Here is a 25,053-nt window from a genome sequence, read left to right on the forward strand (position 1 = left end):
AAGACCTTGGCATCCAATATTTCTAAATATCATCATAAATAATACTTCAGGGCTGAGTGAGAGTAAAACGGTGTTGTAAAGTAGCTCAAATACCTGTTGTATAATCCTTCAGTACAAGCAATAGCAGAATTAGTATGACCCAGTAAATAATTTGTTCTTAGAATAGAGCTGTTGATAGATGGCTTTCACTAGTAAGCCACAGGAATTTTGACCACTTGATGAAGGATTTGTATATGACTTTTTCTACATGAATGGAGGTAAAGTGCCTTATTGGCCATGACAGTATATTGCTTCTGTGAGAAAATGCAAATATCTTGTGGATAATTAGTTTTTCCTATAGAATTTGTTTCCCCCTCATTGTTCAAATATATAGGTTCTGTATAACATACTTTATTGTTTTGTTTTTTTTAAAACTGGTTTAACTTTTGGGCAACTTGTTCTCTCAAAGTATGGAGTGGAGAAAGTGGCATTCTGAATGTTGTTGGATGACAATTCCCAGAATTTCTTATATCTGAAGGCCGATATTTTCCTATACTAGACTGCCCAAGCTTTAAGATCTTTGGGAGATCCTCTTCTCTCAGTCCCATGGCACTCCCAGGAACATTTGGTGGATACAAGTGAAAGGGCCTTCTTTGTGGCTGCTTCTAGACTTTGGAAATCCCTTCCTCCCCAAGGAGGCTAGCCTGGTTCCCTCCTTGATTTCCTTTGGCTGGCAAGTGAAAACTTTCCTACTCTAAAGTGTGCAGGAATTGTGTTGTTCAGTTGTTTTGTATAGTCTGTATTTTAAATATTTTAATGGCTTTAAATCTATAAATCATTTAATTACTACCTACCTACCCACCCACCCATGTTTTTATATGTTTCTAATCTGTTGTGGTTTAATATTCCATTAGCCTCCTTGAGTCCCACTATTGGGGGAAGTATGAATTAAAATGATAATGATAACAATTTATTTCTCACCATTGGATATGCAGGCTACAGATGCAGAGAGTTGCACTCCAGCATCAGGAGGGCTGCTATTTGGCAACCTCTGGTCTAGGGTGTCACAGATGTCCAGTTCTGGGCACCACAACTGAAGAAAGATGTAGGCAAGGTGGAGTACGTCCAGAGCAGGGCAAACAAAATGGTGAAAGGTCTGGAAACCATGCCTTATGACAGTGGTTCCCAACCTTTCTAATGCCGTGACCCTTTAATACAGTTTCTCCTGTTGTGGTGACCCCCACCAGAAAATTATTTTCGTTCCTACTTCATAACTTTAATTTTGCTACTGTTATGAATCGTATTTTCATTGAATATAAGTAAAGCATAGTGATTAATCACAAAAAAAGCCTCAGAGAATGGCAAAGGCAAAGCTCCTCTGAAGAAACCTGTCCCGAAAGCCCCAGGATAGGTATGCTTTGAGTCTTGGGCATGAAGCCACACTCTCTCAGCCTCAGAGGATGGCAATGGCCATCCCCCTCTGAAGAAAACTGTTCAGAAAGCCCCAGGATAGGTATGCCTTGAGCCTTGGGCAAGGAGCCACACTCTCTCAGCCTCAGAGGTTGGCAATGGCCAGCGCCCTCTGAAGAAACCTGTCCAGAAAGCCCAAGGATAGGTATGCCTTGAGCCTTGGGCATGAAGCCACACTCTCTCAGCCTCAGAGGTTGGCAATGGCCAGCCCTCTCTGAAGAAACCCTTCCAGAAAGCCCAAGGATAGGTATGCCTTGAGCCTTGGGCATGAAACCACACTCTCTCAGCCTCAGAGGTTGGCAATGGCCAGCCCTCCTGAAGAAACCCTCCAGAAAGCCCAAGGATAGGTATGCCTTGAGCCTTGGGCTGAACCACACTCTCTCAGCCTCAGAGGTGGGCAATGGCCAGCCCTCTCTGAAGAAACCCTTCCAGAACCCAAGGATAGGTATGCCTTGAGCCTTGGGCATGAACCACACTCTCCTCAGCCTCAGAGGTGGCAATGGCCAGCCCCCTCGGAAGAAACCTGTCCAGAAAGCCCAAGGATAGGTATGCCTTGAGCCTTGGCATGAAGCCAAACTCTTCAGCCTCAGAGGTTGGCAATGGCCAGCCCCCTCTGAAGAAACCGTCCAAAAGCCCAGGATAGGTATGCTTGAGCCTTGGGCAGGAAGCCACACTCTCTCAGCCTCAGAGGTGGCAATGGCCAGCCCCTCTGAAGAAACCTGTCCAGAAAGCCCAAGGATAGGTATGCCTTGAGCCTTGGGCAGAGGTTGGCAATAGCAAAGCTTCTCTGGAGAAAGCTGACCAGAAAGCCCCATCATAGAAGGGCAGAGGGGTAGTGGTTCAAAGTGAAACTGAAACTCTTTGGCTGTGCTGTCTCTCTTCCTTTTTGCAGAGCTCTATGTTCCTGAGAGAGGCAGGAAAGAGGACTCTGTGGGCAGTTTCTAAGCAGCTGAGGAGGGGCCTGGAGGTGGCTGCTGCTCTAATGGGCCTAGCTTGGGAGCCCTTTGTTTGGGAAGTGGTGCTCTGAGGGGGTCCCCTGGCAACCCCTGGGAAATTGTAATTTGACCCCCAAAGGGGTCCCGACCCCCAGGTTGGGAACCACTGCCTTATGAGGAGACTTGGGGAGCTGGGTGCATTTAGCCTGGGGAAAGGAAGGTTAAGGGGTGACTTGATAGACCTGTTTAAATATTTAAAGGGATGTCATTTTGAGGATGGAGCAAGCTTATTTTCTGCTTCTTCCAAGACTAGACCCCAGAGCAATGGATTAAAAGTACAGTAAAAGAGATTTCACCTAAATATTAGGAAGAACCTTTGGTGGTAAGAGATGTTTGATAGTGGAATATGCTGCCTTGGAGAGTGGCAGAATCATCTTCTTTGAAGGTTTTTAAACAGAGGCAGGATGGTCATCTGTCTGGAGTGCTTTGATTGTGTATGCCTGCATGGCAGAGGGTTGGACTGGATGGCCCTTGTGGTCTCTTCCAACTCGATCATTCTCTGATTCTATAAACTTTGTTAATGCACATTAGACAACTCTGAGAATGTTCTTTTCAACTGTGGGCAGAAAGAGGCACTCCCAAAGTGTATAGTGCAGAGCATCCCAGGTTGGCTTTCCAGGTATCTACAGAACTATTGCCTGTGGTATCAATCTGTGTCTTCATTTTTCATATGTTTTAAGATCTTTATTTAAATTCAGAGACCAGTATTTGATATTCTGACTTTCTATATCCACTACCCCAAACGTATGTCAGAAGTGGCAAATGCACACAACTTCCTCACAAACCTTGCTGAAGAGAAATTTAGCATGTTTTCAAGCTTCAAGCCTGCCACACAAGTTGCTAATTCTGAAATGGAATTCAGCATGGTTTGCTGCCACACAATTAATATTTTACAGGTTTCTTTAATAAGTATATAAACAGCCTGCACTGTATTCATTTGTTGTGTTGATATGGTAGAGCTATAGTGAAGCTTAAAAGTGTATAACTTTGTCTGGCTTGTGTCCAGAGTTAGCATTATCCTGTTCAGTTTGTCAGTGACTTATGTTTTGAGGTTTCATTTTATTCTATCTAATTTTTGAATAAATGTGTATAAAAACATCAATACTTGTTTCCTGGGCCATTCACATTTTATTTATAAAAACAGTAGATTCATAAGAATATTAATGTGAAAACAAAATACATCTGGTCTCAACTATCTTGACAAGATGGTTTACACCAGGGGTAGGCAACCTGCGGCCCGCGGGCCAGATGCGGCCCAGCAAGGCCTTGGGACTGGCCCCTGCCTGGTCCTGCCACCGGAGCCTGTGGCCTCTCGCGTGAGGGCAAAGGGACTTTGGCAGGAGGAGGTGGGCAAGGGGGGGCAAGCCGCAGGCAAGGGGGGCAAGCGGCGGGCAAGGGGGGCAATTGTCTATAGAAGCATGCATTTATATTAACATTTTTTTAAAAATCAGCAAATTTTTTTGTGTGTCCTTTTTTTTAAAATAAAAAGTGTCCTCCATTTGAAAATTTTGTCCTACATTTGGCCTGGTTTATTTATTTATTTAATTTTTTTTTAAAAAAAGAAATTTATTTAATTATTTATTTTTTGGCTTCGGCTCCCCAGTTGTCTGAGGGACAGCAACCCGGCCCCTGGCTCAAAAAGGTTGCCTATCCCTGGTTTACACTGTTTTACATTTGGTAGATGTACCTTTTGAGGTTTGAAGTTGCACAGGTCTTGCTGAAATATTCCATCCCAAATGTGAAACAAGGGGGTTCTGGCCCCCCCCATCCAAAATGCATTTATTTTAATCTGCACAGTGAGGTGCACATGCAGAGATGTAGAAGAAGGATGGGAAGAGTGTGCACTTGGTTCACTTATGGTCTCCCCAGGCTGTTTTTGTAACCTACTCTGTGGAACTTCCCTGTCTTTTCAAGGATTTTTTAAAAAAATAATTTTACATGTCCACCTTCTCCAATGCCCCTTTGAAGCCATACCAATCAAAACCGGAAGTGAGTGAATTATTTCTTTGTTATAATTTTTGTGCATTTCCAGGACCATTGTGGTCCCTGACAGCTGTTGGAATCTCAAATTTGACCCACAGGTGCAGCAGAATTGCCTATTTCTATAGTGATCTTTCTGATCTCTCCTGCTGAGAGCCTGGCTGCCAGGGTCAGACTGTCTGCGCTGTAGAAATGCCCTGTGCAGAACTGAGATGTGGTTTGCAGGCAGGAAAGCTGTTATGCTGGGGCATAACTACTGAGTAGGCATGCGTATAATTGAGCTATGCTTTGTAGTCTTAGTCCTAAAATGTCTTAATTCAGGAGAATTATGCTTGATCTTGCTGGTTTTACATTCTCTCCTCCACTCTGATCCCCATCCTTCTCCTGGACTTGACACCTTTCTCAAACTGAAATTGGGCCCCTGAGCAGAAATGGTCACCCCACATCTGAGTTAGATGGTTAAAACTCAGGGTAGTGACTGCCTTATTATTGATCTTTGTAAACTGCTCAGTGAACTTTTTTTAACCCAAAAGGTGAGCAAAAGGTCTTTAAAAAATAATTTTGGTGGTACAGTCGGTCCGTCTTATACACGGATTTTTTATACACGGATTTAAGCATACACGGTTTGAGAATGTTCCAAAAAAGTATAAATTTATCTTAATTTCCATTTTTTATAAAGGACACCATTTTGCTATGTCATTATATGTAATGGGACTTGAGCATACACGGATTTTGTTATACACGGGAGATCTTGGAACCAAACCCCAGTGTATAACAAGGGTCCACTGTATTCCAAGAACTGGATTCAGAGGCAATCAGTGTAGAGCATTGGTTTACCACTTATCACAGTTTAGAGCAGATATGAATTCATATGGGCTTAGCTTTTCCCCTCAAAGTCATTCTGTGCACCCAAATAAATAAATATTTTTTGTGAGGGTGCACCCTGAATTATTTAGCTTCATTAAATGTATAAGTGAAAATGTGTAGGTCACTCATATTATGTGTCTAGTTTATATATGGGTTATGTATAACTAAATGAAATATATTCTTCTGATAGAAGGGTCTAATAAAATATTATGATGCATTTATTAATTTATAATGTGTCCTAATTCATTTAAATCATGTACAAGCAAGCGTTTTAAAACTATTGAGTACTAGAAAGTACTGTATGTATCTTTTGGTTATCACACTGTTTGGATTCTGCATCCCTTGACATTGTATTTTGGGGCTCTGATTGGAAGTGGCTCTTTCTTTTCTTTCTTGTGACAGTCTCTTCTTAACCTCTCCTTAGAACGTGGTGAATCCTGCTGGAGAATTATTTACTGTTTTACTGAAGATAAATTGCCCTTGTCCTTTACTTCCAGACTTAAAGATGAAGAAAAATAATAGTGCATAGGGCATGGGGGTTTGTTTCCACCATCTGTTTTATATTTTGAGGTTGCATAACACTAACTTTAGTTTGCTGTGCACATTGTCACGAGTAAAATGCTAGTCAAATTACATAGACTAAATGTTGAATCGTTTTAACATGTGGAACTAATTTTCTAGTATTTCCCCCTCCCTTCTTTGGCTTTATAAAAAAAAGAGCTTGATGACATTTTTGGTACTTTTCCAGCTCTTCTTTGCTGAGGGTAAACAGGGGTTTCTAAAAGGTTATGTCTAGAAATACAGTCTCCCTATTGGGGCTTCACTTTAGTGTTTTATGGTCTCAGGTCTAGAAGTCTTCCAGTGTGACTGTAGCTCAGAACAATTACACTATCTCTTATGTTGACTTTTTAAAGAAAAGGAAAGCATTTCTAACTACAGAGAGACTGTAGGAGCTCGGATTCTTTAACGAATAGCCCTAGGTGGAATAAGCTTTCACTATTTTAATCTGTTGTGGAAACACTAATTTGATTCTCTCTGCTGCTCCCATGTTTTTAGAACACTTTGGGAAGGAAGAAAAGAAAAAATTTGGTCATAAATCCTTTCTTTGTTCCTGGGTTTCACGGAAATGGTAACTAGAGCTTGGAATAGTTACATTTTTAGACTACAGCTCCCAGAATCCCCTAGTCAGCATGGTCAGTCGAAAAAGGTAGTCCTTCTAATCTCTGATCTACGCACCTTTTCATATTTCTTGAAACTTTCAATTTGATACAAGAAGAGTTTTGTTTAAATATTTCAGATAACAGTAAGATGGCTTCTTGAAAAAAGGACAGCAGAATATCAATCCTGCTTCCATTCTTCTCCATTGTAGTACAACAACAACAACAACAATTTATTTTGGTCATTGACCAGTATAAAATAAAATATTTAAAACAAAAATCAACCCATTGTAGTAAGATTCCAGTTTGCAGATTGAGATGCTGCCAGATTTTGTCCTCTGTCCTATTTCTTTCAGTCTATAAATGCCACACGTGGAAACGAGGTGTAGCACATGAAATTACTCCGTGTTACTACACTCATCCATTTCAAAAACTTTGGCTGCTCTATCATACAATGAAAACAAGCTGTCAGATTATATACCAATGGTTCTCAACCTGTGGGTCGTGACCCGTTGGGGGGTCAAACAACCATTTCACATGTGTCACCTAAAACCATCGGAAAATACATATTTCCGATGGTCTTAGGAACCAAGACAAATAATTTTATGATGGGGGGGGCACCACAACATGAGGAACTGTATTAAAGGATTGTGGCATTAGAAAGGTTGAAAACCACCACTGTATACAGTGCCTCAAGGTAGCACTAATAAACAGCAGAACTAATTACATCCAAGTCTCAGAGAAAAGAAGAGTTCTAAGTAATGGCTGGACCAGATGTGTTTTGGATTTTTACATACATATATATATATATATATATATATATATATATATCCTGTCCCCCCCAATCAAGACTCAAAAGTAGCTTACAGTTTAACAAAATACAATTAAAAGCATACAGAAGTATGCATTAAATTAGAATCAAACTGCTACAGTATCAAAACATATCATTCATTAAAATAATAAAATGCTATTTAAAAAAGATAAAAGCACTTAAAAACAGTACAACATCCTCATATTTTCAAATACCTATAACTGCATATACATAAATAATGAGATGTCTTAGAGATGGAACTGAAGCACAAAATTTATGTTATATACATAGCCTGAAGGTACATTTATACATAATATTTTTAATAATGTTGTGAATGAAACAAAGTTTGTAAGATTCAACCATTAGAAAGCAAAGATGTCACTATCTTAGTAATCGATGAAACAAGTTTGGGTTTTGGAGTTTTTCAGATTCCAGAATTATGGATAATGGAGACTGAACTTGTACAGGCTGCAGCAAGCATCTGTAGAAGATGTTCCACAAAGTAAGATGTTGGCACATAATTGTGTGCCTTCTTGGTGGCTGCACCTAAATTGAGTAATTTCTTTCACACTTTCCTTCTTAACTTCAGTGTGACTTATGTGTGAGTCATGTGGTTTTGCCTCTTCACTTTTTGGATTGATCTCTTGTCTTTATGGTTATGGTTTTTTACAATTTATAGGTAGAACCAGATGATAAACAATTAAAATTGTTAATAAAAGCAGCTGTAGTCCATGTCTTTCACTAAAATGAACGAGAACAGTTGCTTAAAAGCATAAGCTAACAGTGTATTCCTACACATTCTTATAATCAAAGATGTCTCTCTGATTTCAAACTGATCTTATTCCCAGGCAAGAACATATAGATTTACAGCCTTCGTAACCAAATAGGACATCATTAGTATTCTAATTTTTCATGTTCATGACTACAATCATTTATTTTTAATGTGTCTTCACAAAGCCATGAATAAAGTTCAGGTGAAGGGCCAGCTTTGTACTATGGATAGAAACGTCAAGTCAGCTCAGGGACTATTTCTATCTTTCTTTTGATGTCCAAAAAATCCAGCAATTTATGAGTAGAAAAAGAAAATGTAATGCCTTTTGCATCAAAATGACCCTTTAGTGTATTTCCTTCTGATGTTAAATTATCTTCTCATCTTAATGGAGGTGGCATGGGAGAAGATGTTTGTAGTCTTAGTAACTGATCAGAGCTTTCAATAAGGGTATAGAATGAGAATGCTTTATAGTGTTGGCTTCTTTAGAGTAGTTGTATTTTGCCTTTTTAATCCTTCTAGGCTCACTGGGACTTGTAAACTGAAAAGATTTACTGCTGCCCTCTCTAGGGGTGGCCATAGAATTAAGAGTTCAAATTTCTTAAATTCCTGAATTCCCCAAGGGGGAAAGGAATAAGGGAAAGTGACAGTCATAATCTCAGTGGAGCAAAATGTAAAATTATTGCACAGTATGGTGTATGACTATAGATATGTCTTATCTGAATAATGATTTCAGGAGTGCTAAGAATTCAACTTGACAGGGTTGTCCTTGTATCTTCATTTATTTAGATGCTGGGTGTGTCTCACACACACACACACACACACACACACTCTCTCTCTCTCTCTCTCTCTCTCTCATACACACAGTCATGTAAATTGCCCCCTTGCTTCAAGAATGGTTATGTTGCATGCACAGTAAAGGTCAGTGGATTAAACTAGACTGAAAAATTACTTTAATGTTGCACAAGGTCATTTTCTGAAAAGTTGCTTGAAATGTCGCACTTTTAACTGCTGAGTGGTAGCTGGCATGAAATACAGTACCATTACAATGTTTTGTTTTTCAGTTAGAAACATGAAAGTTGTTCTGTTGGTTTGGCTTTCTCCATGTTCCCCACAACTGGTCTTCTACTCTGTAGTAAAAACAACTACTCTTTGTCGGTTTTCCCCGCATGCCTGCAATGTGAATGTAATTTTGAAATGGTGATTTAAATTATGTTTTTTAAAAAAAATTATCATATAAATTTCCTGCGGAAGAGTAAATAATTTCAGTGTAATGGATCTTGCCTTATAGGTAAATGGAGAGGTTTTTTTTAATTATGCTGCCAGAACAATCTAAATCCTCTGGTTATGCAGCACAGATCGTTTGCACTAAACAAACAGCTTAGCGGCTAAGGCAGTAAGGTGGGAAGATTTTGAAATTAAAGTTGTTAGGTACAAGATTACCTAAGGCAATGGATCTTTGCGTGCTGGTACTCCTGTTGAACAATTTCCCTATGACATAGAAGATGAATATGCTGTTTACTTGGTAATTGTAAATATTGATGATCTGAATTTTTAATAAATTGAACACAGTACATAACATATGTATTATGCTTGGCCACAGAAGTGAAATATTTTCCCTCCTGTGTGATTTTTGTGTGATCGTAAATAGAAAAAGAGGGCTTAATTCAGAATGTTTAATAGACATCCATGGAGTCAGTCTTAAGAGTTGTGGGTAGATTTTAATATTAGGATTAAGTGCAAGTATACTCTCTCAGCCTCAGGGGAAGGCTATTGCAAATTCATTTGAATAAATCTTGGCAAGAAAAACCCATGATAGGGTCTTATGGCCTTAGGGTCGCCATAAGTCAAAAATGATTGAAGGCACACAACACAAACAGATATTATTTTAAACCTTATGAACAATGTATATTTTTTATTTTAATTAATAGCATTAAAAGCAATCAAACAAATTACACAGGGCCCTTGGTATTTGCTAGGGTTTGATTCCAGAATTCACCATGAATACCAAAATCTATGGATGCTGAAGTATACTATTATATACAGTAATGTAATAAAATGGTGTCCCTTATATAAAATGGCAAAACAAGGTTAGCCTTTGGTGTATGTGTGCGTGCGTGCATGCGTGTGTATTTCAAGCCATGAATGGTTTAATCCATTGATGCAGAATTGGTGGATCCAGAGTGCTGACTAGTACAGTATCATTAGAATTGAATATTTATTACGTTCAGTACGATAGTATCAATATAAATTCATAAACCTAGAAAATGAGAAAGAAGTTAATTTAGGCATTGCAACAATACTTTAAGCTCAGAGATTTGAAAGAGGAGAGTCAAGATTGCATTTGTGAGTAAACCTCACATATACATATGGATTAGAAAAACCTTAAGAATTCAAATGTCATTTCTGTTTTTTATATGTATATGGATAATAAATACCTAATCGGTGCTGTGCCTGTGTTTTGAGTTTCCACAGACAGCAAGCACCAGCTTTTTAAATGGGTGCGTGTGCACACGGCCATGTGTGCCATTGAAAATAACGGATTTGAGCATGCATGCTTTTTGCTATCGGGAGGAAGAGACTACTGTATGTACCATGTACCCTTGGGTAGCATAAACTGGCTTCTGGGAAAGTGTCAGGTTAGCTGTATCTATCCACTAAATGGAAGATAACCATTTCCTGAAGATTGGCAACAGATAACCATTATTCTTGTGAAGGACACCAGAGACTCTTGATGGACTTGGACTGAAGAGAAGGTGTGTGAGAGCTCTCTGTTCTGCCCAAGATAAATCTTATTAAGAACTTTGGAGTATGGATAAATTGAGTGACGGGTAGAATCTGGCCTCTAAGTGGTTGGTCTGTGGGAAGGAATAGACTTCTTCCCTTGAGCTCAAAGCAAGCATGCTGAAATTACGGATAAAGATAATCCACAACCAAAGTAACTGGCAAAGCTTTCTTACCTTCTCACTTTTTTTGTCCTAGCTATGGGAAAGAGAGAGGGAAGAAGAGCAGCTGAATTTTGATTAGAAAACCAAAGAGGAGAGTAATTGAAAGCATTCAGCTTGGTTGTTTGTGTGTGTCTATATGTGTATATGTGAGTAGAAAGGGAGATTCCCCTTTCTGTATTCTGTTTCCTTCATCAACATTTGTAAAGCATTGGGGCATCTGTGACCATGCATGTATATGTATGAGAACCAGCTTGATATGGTTTGAGTGTTGAACTATGACTCTAGAAACCAGAGTTTGAATTCTTGCTTGGCTATGGAAACCCACTGAGTGACCTTAGGCAAGTCACATTCTCAGCCTCAGAGAAAGGCAAATGCAACCCCCTCTGAGCAAATCTTGCCAAGAAAGCCACATGATAGGTTCTCCATACATCAGACATGACTTGAAGACATACAGCCAATGTATAAGTACATACTAAGACCCTGGAACTATACACCCATCCTTCTATTCCTTTCCCACTACTTGCAGATGTTCATGGAGTACTATCTCTGCATACTAAATAAAACAATTTGAGTAGAAGTAAAATCTATACAGATTCTGAATACATTAAGAACAACAACAACGTCAAAAAGCAAACAAAAGCCCTTGAAAGTTAAGCTGCATTTTAAAAAAATACTGCATTTCATTAAGAGTATGTTATATGTAAACAATCTAATGTATTTAGAGAAAACCAGATTTCAAATTTGAAGCATATCTATCTTAAATGTAAACCACTTGGATTCTATGGCAAGTACTCTGGATGCAATATCCTATACTTTTCCACAGAACACAAACATCTGTTTAATTTAATTATGAAAGCATATGTGTGTTTAATGAAACTGGTATGGTTTTTTTTCCAGTCTCCATTATCATAATCTTTTAATCTTTAATCTGTTGTATATTACCTGTTCTGTACAGTATATGACTTTTTCCTTGTAAATGTACTCAGTTGTTACTGTTTTGCCTCTGTTTCTAAGAAGTCTTTTTAAAACTTTTTTTCCAGCGGATATTCAACTCCTTTGTGTACACAGAAAAAATCTCAAATGGTGAAAGTGAAGTTCAGCAGGTAGGAAATGTTTTCTGATTGCCTTTATGATGTTAATACTGTAGTAATAATACTCTTAATTTCACCATCAATTTTTTATATCTGCAATAGATAGTTTCTGTTCCATATGTATGCTTTTCTTCCTGTAGTGTTTTCATGCTGTTGAACTGGGGTTGAAGGTATTGTGGCATGGGCAGATTTCACCAGTGTTTGCTATTTCATGATTAATGCTTTTTTTTAAATTGAGAGGCTTTTGGGTTAGGTGTCATGCTACTTTTCTCTCCCCTTTGATGTCTTTTAGATGGTTACTTTCATAGTAGACCAGGGTTTCTATAAAGCTTCTCTCACTCAAGAAAACAGCATTCAAACCTCCTGAAGTGTAAATAAGACAAAACAAAACAAAGACAGTTCATCTGGAAGCACTTTCACTTGTCCTCTGCCTGGGGGAAAGTAGATCAAAGAAAGATGGAATGAGGAGGGCCATGTGAGCCCTCCTGGAAGAGCCATTTGGAAGCAAAAAGTCTGTGGGGAAAACAAAAGAAGCAAATGTGTGCCAATTATCCCCAATGTTAATGATAAACACAAGAGGCGGGTTACCTGATGTTCCTTATTATACCAAGTAACATAGGCATGATGTCTTTCTATACTGATTAAGATGGCTACTTTGGTGCTCTGCTTTCAGAAACACTTATGGAAGGAATGCAAACCCTTTTTCTGTGTGACAGAGTACGCTAAAGCTTACTCTTTGTTGTTGTTGTTGTGTGACTTTAAGTCCTTTCTGACTTGTGACTAGGCTTCACATCTCTGGCTCAGTCAGCTGGGAAAGTGTGTGTCATCTGTGAGCTACATGTCCCTGGGAAACAGCACTCTCCCCCAGCTATATGTTACTGGAGTGGAGGTAATTGTGGATTTTACTGTCAATTTGTTAAATTGACCATTATTAGTGGTCTTCTAATGAAGGAAACGTCCAAAGTTGCTATGTAACTTCAGAGTGTCTCAAAATGCTGTTAGAAATCCACTGAAGGTTGTGGAATGGAAAAGGAAGAGTTTATGCCTTTCCTGCCAACCCCCCCCCCCCCCCCAGAGATTGGTCTCATACTTCATAACTAACTATAGTGAGCTCTATCTTCCATTTATTTTGCCATCTTAAACCATGAGGTCATGATGATATATATTGCACAGTGATTTCCTCTGCTTTCTAAAAAGAAACAAGTGTGTTGCTGTTTTGTGGTTTGGTTTTTTTTAGAAAAGGGAGCATACATTGACTCTGCCATCCTATCACACCATGGGGTAAGGGAAATATTTGTAGCCATTCAGGAGCAACAAAATCTGTTACTCAGTTAATTTGGGTTTGGATTAACAGATAGAATCTTGATATAAAGACTTCCTTCGATATTAAGTTAACTTTCAGTTGATTTTTTTTAATATTCCAAAGTGATATGGAGGACAGACTCACACACCACTGTGTGCAAAGAAATGTATTCTAAAATGCAATTACAAAATAAAAACAAGAGGCATTTACAGTTTGCAATCCATATTCATGGCCTTGAGACTCACAATTTTGATTATTCACGAGGTCAAGGCTGCTAATGTGGGCATTCCTCCTCCCCTTCCCTGCCCAATATCTCCTTAGGCAGCCCAGGGAGAGATCGAGGAGTAGAAGACAGGAGGTGCCTTGTCCCCCCCCCCCCCCGACCCTTTTCTCCCCGATCCTCTCCTTGGGTTTCTTAGGGAAAGGATGGGGATGCAAAGGGTCTCAGAGGGGCCAAGGCACCTCTTGCCTTCTCCTCCATGGTCCTCTCCTTGGGCTTCCAATGGAAAGGATCAGGAGGCAAAGGGTCTTGGAGGCGCCAATGCACCTCTTGCCTTCTCCTTCTTGATACTCTCCTTGGGTTTCCTAGCGAAAGGATCAGAGAGGAGAAAGGTTTCGGAGGGGCGGAGGCACCTCTTGCCTTCTCCTCCTAAATACTCTCCTTGGACTGCCCAGGGAAAGGATTGGGGAGGAGAAGGGACAGGGAGCCAATTAAAGGGACAGAAGGGTAGGAAAAAAAGAAGCATGCAGCCCTGCTCTTCTCCTGCTCACCCTTCCCTTTAGCTGGCTTCTAAGTGTATGTGTGTAGTTATTTGCGGTTTTTCCATATACGCGGAGGTCTCATTCCCCAAACCCCCACAAATCTGGAGGGAGGACTGTAGATACTTGGACTGAGGTTCACAGAAAATTAAAGAATTGTGGTTTGTATAGTGCCACAGGATTCTCTCAGATTCTGTACTAAGTCTCGCAGGAGCAAGCGCCATGGTGCAAACTGAGTATTAAATCTGGATATACCCTTATGCAAGAGTAGGTGGCATGCATAGATGTTCCATGTAAACAGGATAATGTCAAGGGTGCTGTTCTCAGATCCTTGGAGTAAGGATGAGCTTTAACATAAACTTGATGAACAGAGAAAAATTCTAAATTTGCAAAGTTACTGATGTTTGTGATTCCTGTGGCTGTTGCTAGATTAATGTTAACTGCAAGGTCACATAGAACTGAAGCCATTTTACAAACTGAAGCAAGGGATATTTAGCATGGCCATGAATATTGCATAAAAATTGCAACTACCCTTTCATTGTTTGGTTGTCGGTAACAGCTATTATTAATTAGAGCATCTTGCCATATCAAAACAGTAATTGACAAGAGGTTGTTAATAGATGGCACCAGCAACTGTTCTAAGTCATATGAACTGGTTATAACTAAGTGTTGACAAATTCACTAATGAACAGATTTATCACCTTGGCTTCCATTGCTGGGTAAGTGGCTATGAACTCTGATAACTTGATAACAGATGAACTGATGATTGATATCAAGTTATTTAGTTTATACTTCAAGGAGTGTACTGTGCTTACTCAATTAATGTATATTATATTTTCCTTAGTTACTTGTTTATTCATGTTAGCATTGTTCAGTAGTTTCCTCTGTCTGGTTGCCATTGCTTATCAGAACAGTATTTCAGCATGAAGATTAGTTTATATAAAGTAGCATTTTAAAATACAAGGCTTCACTATTTTGTAAAGGTTTTGAGTTTCAAGGTACACTTCGTTTAAGTGATTTGTACAGTGAGTCTTTTCTATTGCTATTGGTTTATTTCTGTTAATTGATCCTGGAAGTTGCATAGAAGGTTGTTTCTGGTTTCTAGAGAGCTAGTTTTTATACCTCTCAGTGTAAGGCGATTAGAAAAAATAGCAAACAGAGTAAAATCAAAGATGTAGGGAAATTTTGCGAAGCCAGCAGTTTGTTCATCACAAACGTATCCATTAAGCAACCCAAGAAGTGACTGTATACATGGACTTCACCTGGTGGCCAATATAGAAATCAAATATATTACATAATTGGAATCAGAAGATGGAGAAACTACTATAATAACTAATGAAGAGACACAGAAGATGACAACAAAAAGGAAGAACAAGAGACATCTTCCACAAGATTCAAGCAATCAAAGGTCAATTTAAACCAAGAGTGGGGATGCTATACTACCAGCAGGGGAACACATTATGGCCTGTTACAGACAGCCAAAATAAAGCTGCTTTGAGTCACAGTGGAGGTATGGTGTTTCAATGATGCATGCATCCTAAGAGTCCAGAAGCCACACCAAAGCCACGTTCTGGTCCTTAGGGCTGGAGCGTGGCTTTGGTGCGACTTCTGGACTCTAAGGACGCATACATCATTGAAACACCATACCTCCACTGTGACTCGAAGCAGCTTTATTTTGGCTGTCTGTAACAGGCCTATATGACCAAGTGGAAATAAAAAGACAATGAAAACAATACATGGAAGAACTATATAAAATAGACAAAAAGATGACAGATTAATTCAAGGAAGAACCAAATGAAGGTGAAATTTTAGAAAGTGAAGTAGATGCTACACTCAGCACATGTGGGGGAAATAATTCACTAAGAACAAATGGCATAGGAATAGAGCTGTCTTAATCTACAGAGACAGAATCTACTCTAGTACCAACTAAAGTCTTTCAACAAATCTGGAAAACAAAAGAATGGCCCAAAGGTTGGAAACACTCAGTATACATCCTAGTCTCCAAGAAAGGGTATACCAGCAACTTCAGTAGCTATACATCATTGCATTAATTTCCCATGCAAGCAAAATCTTGCTCAAAACTGTACATCAAAGACTTTTACCATATAGAGAGCAAGAAATACCAAATGTTAAAAAAGAAGAGGTACTGGATTATGCAATGTACCAAAGAATTTCAGAAGAAAATCAGCCTGTGCTTTATAGATGATACCAAAACCTTTGATTGTAGATCATGAAAAACTATTGATTGCTGTTAAAGAAACAGATATGCTACAATACTTGATTGTCCTGCATAACCTGTATGTAGGACAAGAGGCTACTGTCAGGTCAGAATATGTAGAAACAGAATGGTTTCCAATTGACAAGGGGCTCAGGCAAGGCTATTTGAGCACCTTGTCTGTTTAATTTGTATATAGAACATACAATACATAAAAATGACTAAACTTTGGCCTGTTGTACTTTGGCCATATCATGTAAAGAAATGTTCCAGTTATATTTTTAACTTTTGTATATTTTATGTACACCTGTCCCTCCATGTTCACTAGGTTTAGGGGCACAAGACCCCCCCCCCCCCCCGTGAATATGGAAAAACTGCAAATGACAAAAACACCAAGTTTTTACATGAGAGGACACCTCTCTAGAATCTCTAGGTCCTCCAGTGCAACTCTGTGGTCAGGGTCCGACAAACACTGACTATAGAACTGCACTGGAGGAGCTACACATGCTTAGTAGAGTATTCTCTGTAGGAATCTCTATTCTGTGCTCGCAGTATGATTTTAATGGTTAAAATGCATTGTAAAGTTTTTAAATGATATCTGTGAACCACCTTGTGTCCCTTTGCAGGAGAAAGGTGGCATACGATATAAATAAATAAATAACACACGAATCACCAGAATAGACATTAATGCTTGTTCAAGTGGAAGACAGTAAGAAAAGAGGAAGACTGCATTCCAGAAGACTACATTCCAGATAGATTCAACAAGAGCTGTGTGGTTTAATGGTCTGAGCATTTGACTATGGCCTGATACAGACAGCCAAAATAAAGCTGCTTCGAGTCACTTTGGAGGTATGGTGTTTCAATGATACATGTATCCTAAGAGTCCAGAAGCCACACCAAAGCTATGCTCTAGTCCTAAGGACTGGAGTGCAGCTTTGGTGCAGCTTCCACACTCTTAGGACGCATGCATCATTGAAATACCATACCTCTAAAGTGACTCGAAGCAGCTTTATTTTGGCTGTCTGTATAGGGTCTATGACTCTGGAGATCAGATTTGATTCTAAGCTTGGTCATAAAAATCCACTGGGTGACCTTGGATGATGAGTCATGCACTTTTATTTGCAGAAAACTCCATCCTTAGGGTCTCCATAAATCAGAAACAGTTGATGAGCACATAATAACACTCAGTCAAGGAAGCTGCAATAGTGTGTGTGTGCGCCTTCTATTTACCTGTTGACCTATGGCAACCCCATGAATTTCATAGGGTTTTCTTAGCCAAGGAATATCCAAAGAGCTTTTTTTATTTGCCAATTTCTTCCTTTGAAATATAGCCCTGTATGTGTATGTGCCTTTAAGTTGCTAATCGACATATGGTGACCTCATGAATTTCTTAGAGTTTTTTCAGGCAAGGAATACTTAGAGGTGGTTTTGCCAGTTTCTTCCTCAGAGATACAGCTTACAACACCTGATATTCATTGGCAGTCTCCCATCCAAATACTAACGAGAGCTGACCCTGCTTAATTTCCAGGATAAGATGGGATCTGGTGTCTTGGTGTTTAGGTAGTAGAATAGCTTGCAAACAATCCTACTGCTGCCAGGGAAAATTCCAACACTTTAGTCCAGTAGTGTTTAAGAGACATATTATTGGTGATGTTAATAAGAAAAAAAGGCAGTGGCAAAAGCTGTTTATGATTTAGAGTGATTGGTTTCAGATATTTACTTTACCTTAATTGCTGAAATTATTAGTGATGTGATTTGGCAAAATTCTGTAATAACAGTTGTCATTCAGTCTAAATACTTTCCAATTTAAACATTTAATGCAGGATGTTTCATAGCATAGCACAAAGCCCAAGAAAGGATGTGTTTAGATGAAGTATTTACCAACAGTCCTTTGGGGGAGACGGTGTATTTTCTCATCACAAACAATTCGTTAATAATAATATAATATAATAAAATTTTATTTATGTTTCCCTGCCTCTCCCGATGGATCGAAGCGGGGTTACAGGCTACTAAAATCAAGTACATACAATAATTTTATAAAATACGAAGAAAATATATCAATAACATCAGTCCACCAAACATCCAGGGGTAGGCAGAATATCGTTGTCAGACAGGCATATTGGTCTTCACTCCTCGGCGGGGAAAGCTTGGTGAAAGAGTACAGTTTTAAGTCTCTTTTTAAATGTTTCCAAGGGGGTCGTGAGACGGAGCTCGTCAGGAAGACCATTCCACTTCCTCGGGGCCATTATTGTAAAGGCCTTTTGGGATGAGAAAATTTATTTGGAAGACGGTGTTTCCATTAAGTTCTTACCAGATGTTCTAAGTGTGCGGTGCAGATCATACGGGGAGATGTGGTCCCTAAGTAACTCGGGCCCAAGCCATGTAGGGCTTTAGCATTTCTAGTAGATACTCTGTAAACTCATTTTATTGATCCAGGAGTAATTTGTATAAAGAGAATAGGTGTATGTTGTAGTTTTAAAAAAATAAATGAATCTCATAGTTATTTGAGTTTTGTTTAGAATGTTTGTATAACCAGCAGCATACTTGAAACATACCCACTCTTTTACTGTCATGTATTTGCTGAAGAAACTGGTTCAAATGTGTAAAGAGACCAATCCATTTTACATCTTCTTGGGTTCTGAAAATCAACTTCAACCATACATCTTTAAAGTTTGTGAGGAACTTTTAAAAGAAGCAGAATACTGTGGTGTTTTAACTCCCTTATTTTTGATAATGCAACTTTTTACTACTGTATGCAGCTTTATCTCACAAAGCATAACATTCAAGTTCAATCAAATTTCCTAACATAAAATATCATTTGTAGTGAACTAGTAGTTTGTGAACAGTATTCATGTTACATCTGAAACATGAATAAACAAGATATAAGGATGGCAAAACAGTTTCTCTTGCTCTCTGACAGAAATAAAGCAAACATATTCTTATATCTTGGGACACTTGGTCATCCTGGTACATAAAATTGCACATTGTAGTCAAGACAACCTTTCCTGTGGGCATGTTGAATATGTGTGTGTGAGAGAGAGAGGAGAGAGAGAGAATTTGTGTGAAATTGAGAGCTAAAAAGACTTATTGTCGAAGTAACTATAAAATCTAGGCCTTTTGGAACCATCTTGATCCTTTCAAAGACAGCTTCATTGGCTTTATTCAAAGGATAATGCTTTTCCCTGCCATTTTCTGGGTGGTCTGTACACCACTTAAAATCATATGGGTTGAATTATACAACAGCTTTTAGAAGACGGGATGGGAGAGATATGGAGGGGGGTCTTCTGGTAAAGCTTCCAATAGTTATTGCTTACACCATAGCCTAGACGCATACATTAACTCTTAACTAGATATAAATAAATGTCTAAACATTCTAAGTATTGTGATGAATACTTAGCTGTCAGAGAAGATAGATGGGGCTCCCCATAGACATAACTACCATGGTTAAAAGCTCAGGATTGAAAAGATCGAAAGAGTAAGTGAGCACTTCTCTTCTAATTGTAACTGGGTCTTTTAGTGCTAATGAATCACAAGTGCTGGAGTTTTATGTGTAAGAGTAATATATACAAATAGATAATATTAAAACAAAAGCAGACAAATTGTAAGCAAACTTAATCCTCTATCAGCCCTTCCTCTCCTTGTCATTCATTAGCATCCTCTTAAATGTCACCCAAAACACCTTTGTTGCCAGTTCATCAGCAGAGAATGTTACCTACCTACCAATCCATTATAACGTTTTAAGCATGCCAACTTCCTGCAAACTATGGACATGGAAAAAGTTCAGCTGTTTGGCCTTGTGTAAAATAGTTCTTATGTTAGGTTTTCATGACACCTAATGTCAAACTTAAGACTTAATTCTCAAACATTTATAATTTTTCCCTAGAATAAATTTAATTAATAATGAATAAATCTATGGGATAAATTTGATACCTAAGAACCATGCATTGTAAGACGTAACTGTGGGATTTTATTTATTTATTTATTTATTTATTTATTTATTTTTACAAACTGTGACAAAGTATAATGTGTAACAAAGGCGCGGAGCAAACCGCCCCAAAATGGCAGGCTGGAGGTGGCCGGTTTTCCTCCGGAGGGACACTGCAGCAGCCAAACTGCGCGGTGTCCCTCCACCCCAAAAAGAACCGAGAAAAACCAAGTTCTTCTTCATATGCTGGTTGGATATCACAAGTGCGCCATTGGCGCACTCATGATGTACGTGACGCGTAGCAACGTCTATATGCTGCATGTCGCTAATGTCATGATGGCGGAGGCCGCCATTACGACGACGTGACGTGCTAGGGTTAGGGACCATGTGGTTGGTGCACAGTCTCTAACCCTAGAATCGTCATCTGAACACCGCTTCTTGGTGATATGTACTGAACCAAAGTTGACTTTCATGGAGTAATCTAACCATTCTATGAGACATCACATTTCAGCTGCACTGATAATAAAAGACTGAACTTTAAAAATAGGAATTGGACCCAATTTTATTGGCAAAAATTTTAAAGGGGCTGTTGTGATATATTTTGCTTCTGGTGCACTATGATATGATGAAATGAGACAGATTTAGGAAAACTGACTGCTTTTTCAAGTAGAACCATGTAATTAATTTCCACTGTTTAAAACCAAGAGGAAGTTAATGAAAATCATCCTGATTTGCTCCCCATGAGCTAGCCTCAGAGGAAGGCAAAGGCAAAACCCATCTTGAAAAAAAAGCTTGCCAAGAAAGCTCCATGGTAGGTTCACTATAAGTTTGCCATAAGTAGGAAATGACTTGAAGGCATACAACAACAATAAGCTAAGATACTCATCACGTTGACTTTCTTCCCCAACTCCACCCCCTAAAGTTATATAAATGCAGTGGTTAAGACATCCTCAACGAATTAAATTTTTTACCATAGCTGTGAGCTTACTGGTTGGTCTCAGCTCTTCATCTGTTATACTGGCCTATGAGAGAATAATTGTACAGATAGCAGACAAAAAGTGTATGATAATCTTCTGTCGTTCTCAGCTTTTGTGTCAGTCCTTACAACAGGTCTGGAGGCCAGTACCTCTTTGGGGCCCAGATAAACTCCCCCAAAATGCCAAACCTCTCCACACAAAAAACCTGAAGTAGCCTGAAGTTTACTACTTGGGGTTTTCAAAAACATTTCTTTTTTTAAAAAAAAACTGAGTTAAGTATTTTATATCTATATGATTTCTTTTTCAATGCTATACATATTTCAATTTCATCCATTTGTTTTGTACGCAAATGATCTATGGTCCAAGCTATAATAAATGACTACATATTTATGTTTGTGTAGAACAGTAGATTCCATCTTATATCAGGAACTAAGCAGGGTTAGGCCTGTTTAGTGACTGGATTGGAGACCACCAATGAATAACAGGTAGTGTAGGCTATATTTTAGAGAAAGGGGTTGGCAAAACCACCTGTTAGTATTCCCTGCCTAAGAAAAGGCTATGAAATTCTCTGGGTTGCCACAAATTGACAGGTGATTTGAAGGCACATTCACATACAGGCCCTGCAGCCTGATTAAAAGATTATTTGCCTCTCCTGAAGGTTTCTGGGTCTGTTTTTTTTCTCCCATTGGCAGGTCACCATTTCTCCTTTGTCATTTCAGCTTTAAATTAAAGGTCTTGAACAGCTATTCCTAATCACTTGGTCCACTTTGGTCCTGGGGCTAGCTTTTCAGTAAGAGTGAAAGAATTGCTGCCAGATCAAGTTTCTGCTCTTTATGCCTTGCCATATTCTGCCTTTGGCAATGATTCCCAAACTTTGGTCTTCCAGATGTTTTTCACTTCAGCTCCCAGAACTCCTTGATTGTTCACTAGACAGGCTGAAGCTTCTGGAAGCTGAAGTCCAAAACAGCTGGAAGATCAAAGTTTGGGAACCATTTAAACTAAATTTGTTGCTTCTGGCCTGTTACTCTTTGACACTGGATCTTTTAATTATCTTAAACTGCCCTTTTCAATTATGGGACTCTGGCTGTACTCTAGCTCCATCCTATGGAATCCTGTGATTGCAGTTTTACAAGGTATGTAGACTCCTCTGCCAAAGAATACTAGTGCTTCACAAAACTATAAATCCCAGGATTGAGTAGGATGGAGCTATTGCCATTCAAGTGGTGTCAAACTGCATTATTTCTACAAGGTGGAGGCACCCTCTGGCTCTTTTTTTCCACAAGGGTCCACCCTCAGTGGACCCTGACACATCTTATTACATTCCTTCTCAGTTGCAACCTTTTGCTTTCACCTTTGGACTGATTTCCTTCATTGCCACAGACAGTGTTTTCCACTTTTTTTTGCTTGGAATGTCTCACCCCCCCATTTTTTCCATTGGAATTCACTCTAGAAATCATTTGTCCAGATTTCCATTAAGAAATCCTTGCTGTTCCTTTGCTTATCCTCCATCTACAAGGTTACACCCATTTTTGTTTTTGGTGCCACATTTAGTGCTTTTATCATTGATTAGATTAATTTTCATATATTCTTAAGCAAGACTAATCTAGCTTGCTGCCAATTTACTTATGGCAAGGATTTCATATAACTCATATTCAAGAGTTAACTAACAAAGATCTACACACACCTATTTTGTTACTACAAGTTGCCTTCCACCCAAAGAAGAATTTTCTTGTTGTTGGGATAGCTGTTTCTATGCTACAAGTTGAATCCCTCTTTTCTGAAATCTGAAATACTCCAAAATCCAAAAGCTTTTTCATGGGTGGCTGAGATAGTGGCAGTTTTGCTTTCTGATGATTCAGTATATACAAATTTTGTTTCATGCACAAAAATGCACAAAAATTATATAAATATTGTATAACATTATCTTCAGGCTATATGTATATAAAACATAAATGAATTTTGTGTTTAGACCTTGATACCATATCCAGTATATCTCATTAGGTATCAATAAGCAAATGTACATGTATTTCAAAATCCAAAATACTTCTGGTCTCAAGCATTTTGGCTAAGGGAGACACAACCTGTACTCCAATAACAAAGTGTTATCTTTAAGAATCTCTGGGTCCTTCAATGCGACTTTTGGTTAAAGTTTACCATAGGGTTGTGCTGGAGGATCTAGATATTCCTAGAGAGAACATATTAATAAAATCCATGAATAATCAAATCTGCAAAAGTCAAAGCCACAAATGTGGAGGAATGAGTATATATCAGTTGATAACATGTTCTAGATTTATGCAAGAGCTTGAGAGTGGCAACTGCTTTATTTTTCAACAACAAAGCCAATTTAAAAAAACAATTGAAGAAACAAAGATTTATTCAGACAAAGAAAACAGTCCTGAAACTTATTTTAGTCTAAACTAGAGTAGACTCATTAAATCCATTAAATCTATCTTTTGTTGACTCACCGTTCAACAACTGATTGAATGGGTCTACTTTAGTTAGGACCAACAGGATGCCAACCATATATAGCCTTTGTTAAAGAGACATAGAATCATAGAGAGTTGGAAGAGACAGGGCTATCCAGTCCAACCCCCTGCCATGCAGGAACTCACAGTCAAAGCACCCCTGGCAGATGGTCTCTTTAAAGATCTCCAAAGAAGGACACTCCACCACACTTCGAGGGAATGTGTTGCACTGTCAAAAAGCTCTTACTGTCAGGTGGAATCTCTTTTCCTGTAGCTTACAGTAATATTCTGATTGCTGCCCTCATACCTTTTGATGTTAAAAGCAATTCAAGGACCTTTTCTTAAAGCATATAGAATAATAGAGTGGTATTTTCTGGGTTGCTGCTTTGGACAGTCTGGCATGATATAGTCACATAGTTTCAGGTGGCCTTTAGTTGTATTAAGCTACACACTGGATTATGTCTTCTTAATACAAAATTGTTCTGCAGGACATGGTTAAATATGCAACTCCATTTTTTAAAAAATACACAAGTTCATCTGTTTGTTGAAGATTTGCTAGGATATGCCAGAACAGATAACCGATAGGGTCATCCTCTTTGATATCTATTACAGAAGCAGCTCCTGAAATTTTACATGCAGCAACCTGAATAAGTTTGCTTGTGGAAAGGGTCAGGAAGTGTCACTGCTGTGTAAACAAGCCCCCTTTGCAGGCTTAACTATAGCTCTTAGGAAGGTGTTAGCATTGTATCATATGGAAAGAAACAGCTGATAGATAGCAGGCATTCCTATAGATCTCCTGTTTGTAATTCAACCTGTCATCAGATAGGGGATGAGGCTGCCTCCTAAATCCAGCTATAAGTTAAAGAGATGATATCGGATAAAGCTTGGCAATGGAACATACAAAATAGTTTCTACAGAGGATATGATAAGATCACTGTAGATGTAGCAAGCACCCTAGTTTGAATTTTGTGAGACAATAGCTAGTGATTATCAGGCCATGTGGGAAGCAATGAGTGACCATAGATAGGACAGATTCATTAAACTATTTGTATATCCATGTGTGTTCATGATACAGAAGTATAGAGTTGAATTCCTTGCAATTCTCATAAGATTGTATTTCTTAAGTAATAAAATTCTGTAGGTTCTTCTTGGAACCATGCCGTTTGTTACATCAAGAATTATAAATAAGCATTGACTAAATTGAGGCATATTTTGCATACAGTTTTATAACATTAATAATGTATAACTGGCGTTAATAAAGAATATTCTGAAGCACTTCTTCCTTCTGCCCTACTGAAGGGACAAAGAGGGAGGGAGGAAACATCAGAAAGAGTTTAGCAAT

The 25,053-nt window shown here is 38.7% G+C and overlaps 1 protein-coding gene across 3 annotated transcripts in view; it reads left to right on the forward strand.

The window, feature by feature from the left end:
• CACHD1 (cache domain containing 1) overlaps window positions 1–25,053 on the forward strand; it is a 162,333-nt gene that overhangs the window by 45,446 nt on the left and 91,834 nt on the right. For all 3 annotated transcript variants that reach the window (XM_042463873.1, XM_042463871.1, XM_042463874.1), the window contains exon 2: window positions 12,017–12,079. In XM_042463873.1, coding sequence (XP_042319807.1) covers window positions 12,017–12,079 — 63 coding nt within the window. The remainder of the gene's footprint in view (window positions 1–12,016; window positions 12,080–25,053) is intronic.

Source organism: Sceloporus undulatus, chromosome 4 (assembly GCF_019175285.1).
Source record: "Sceloporus undulatus isolate JIND9_A2432 ecotype Alabama chromosome 4, SceUnd_v1.1, whole genome shotgun sequence".
Classification (NCBI taxonomy): domain Eukaryota; kingdom Metazoa; phylum Chordata; class Lepidosauria; order Squamata; family Phrynosomatidae; genus Sceloporus; species Sceloporus undulatus.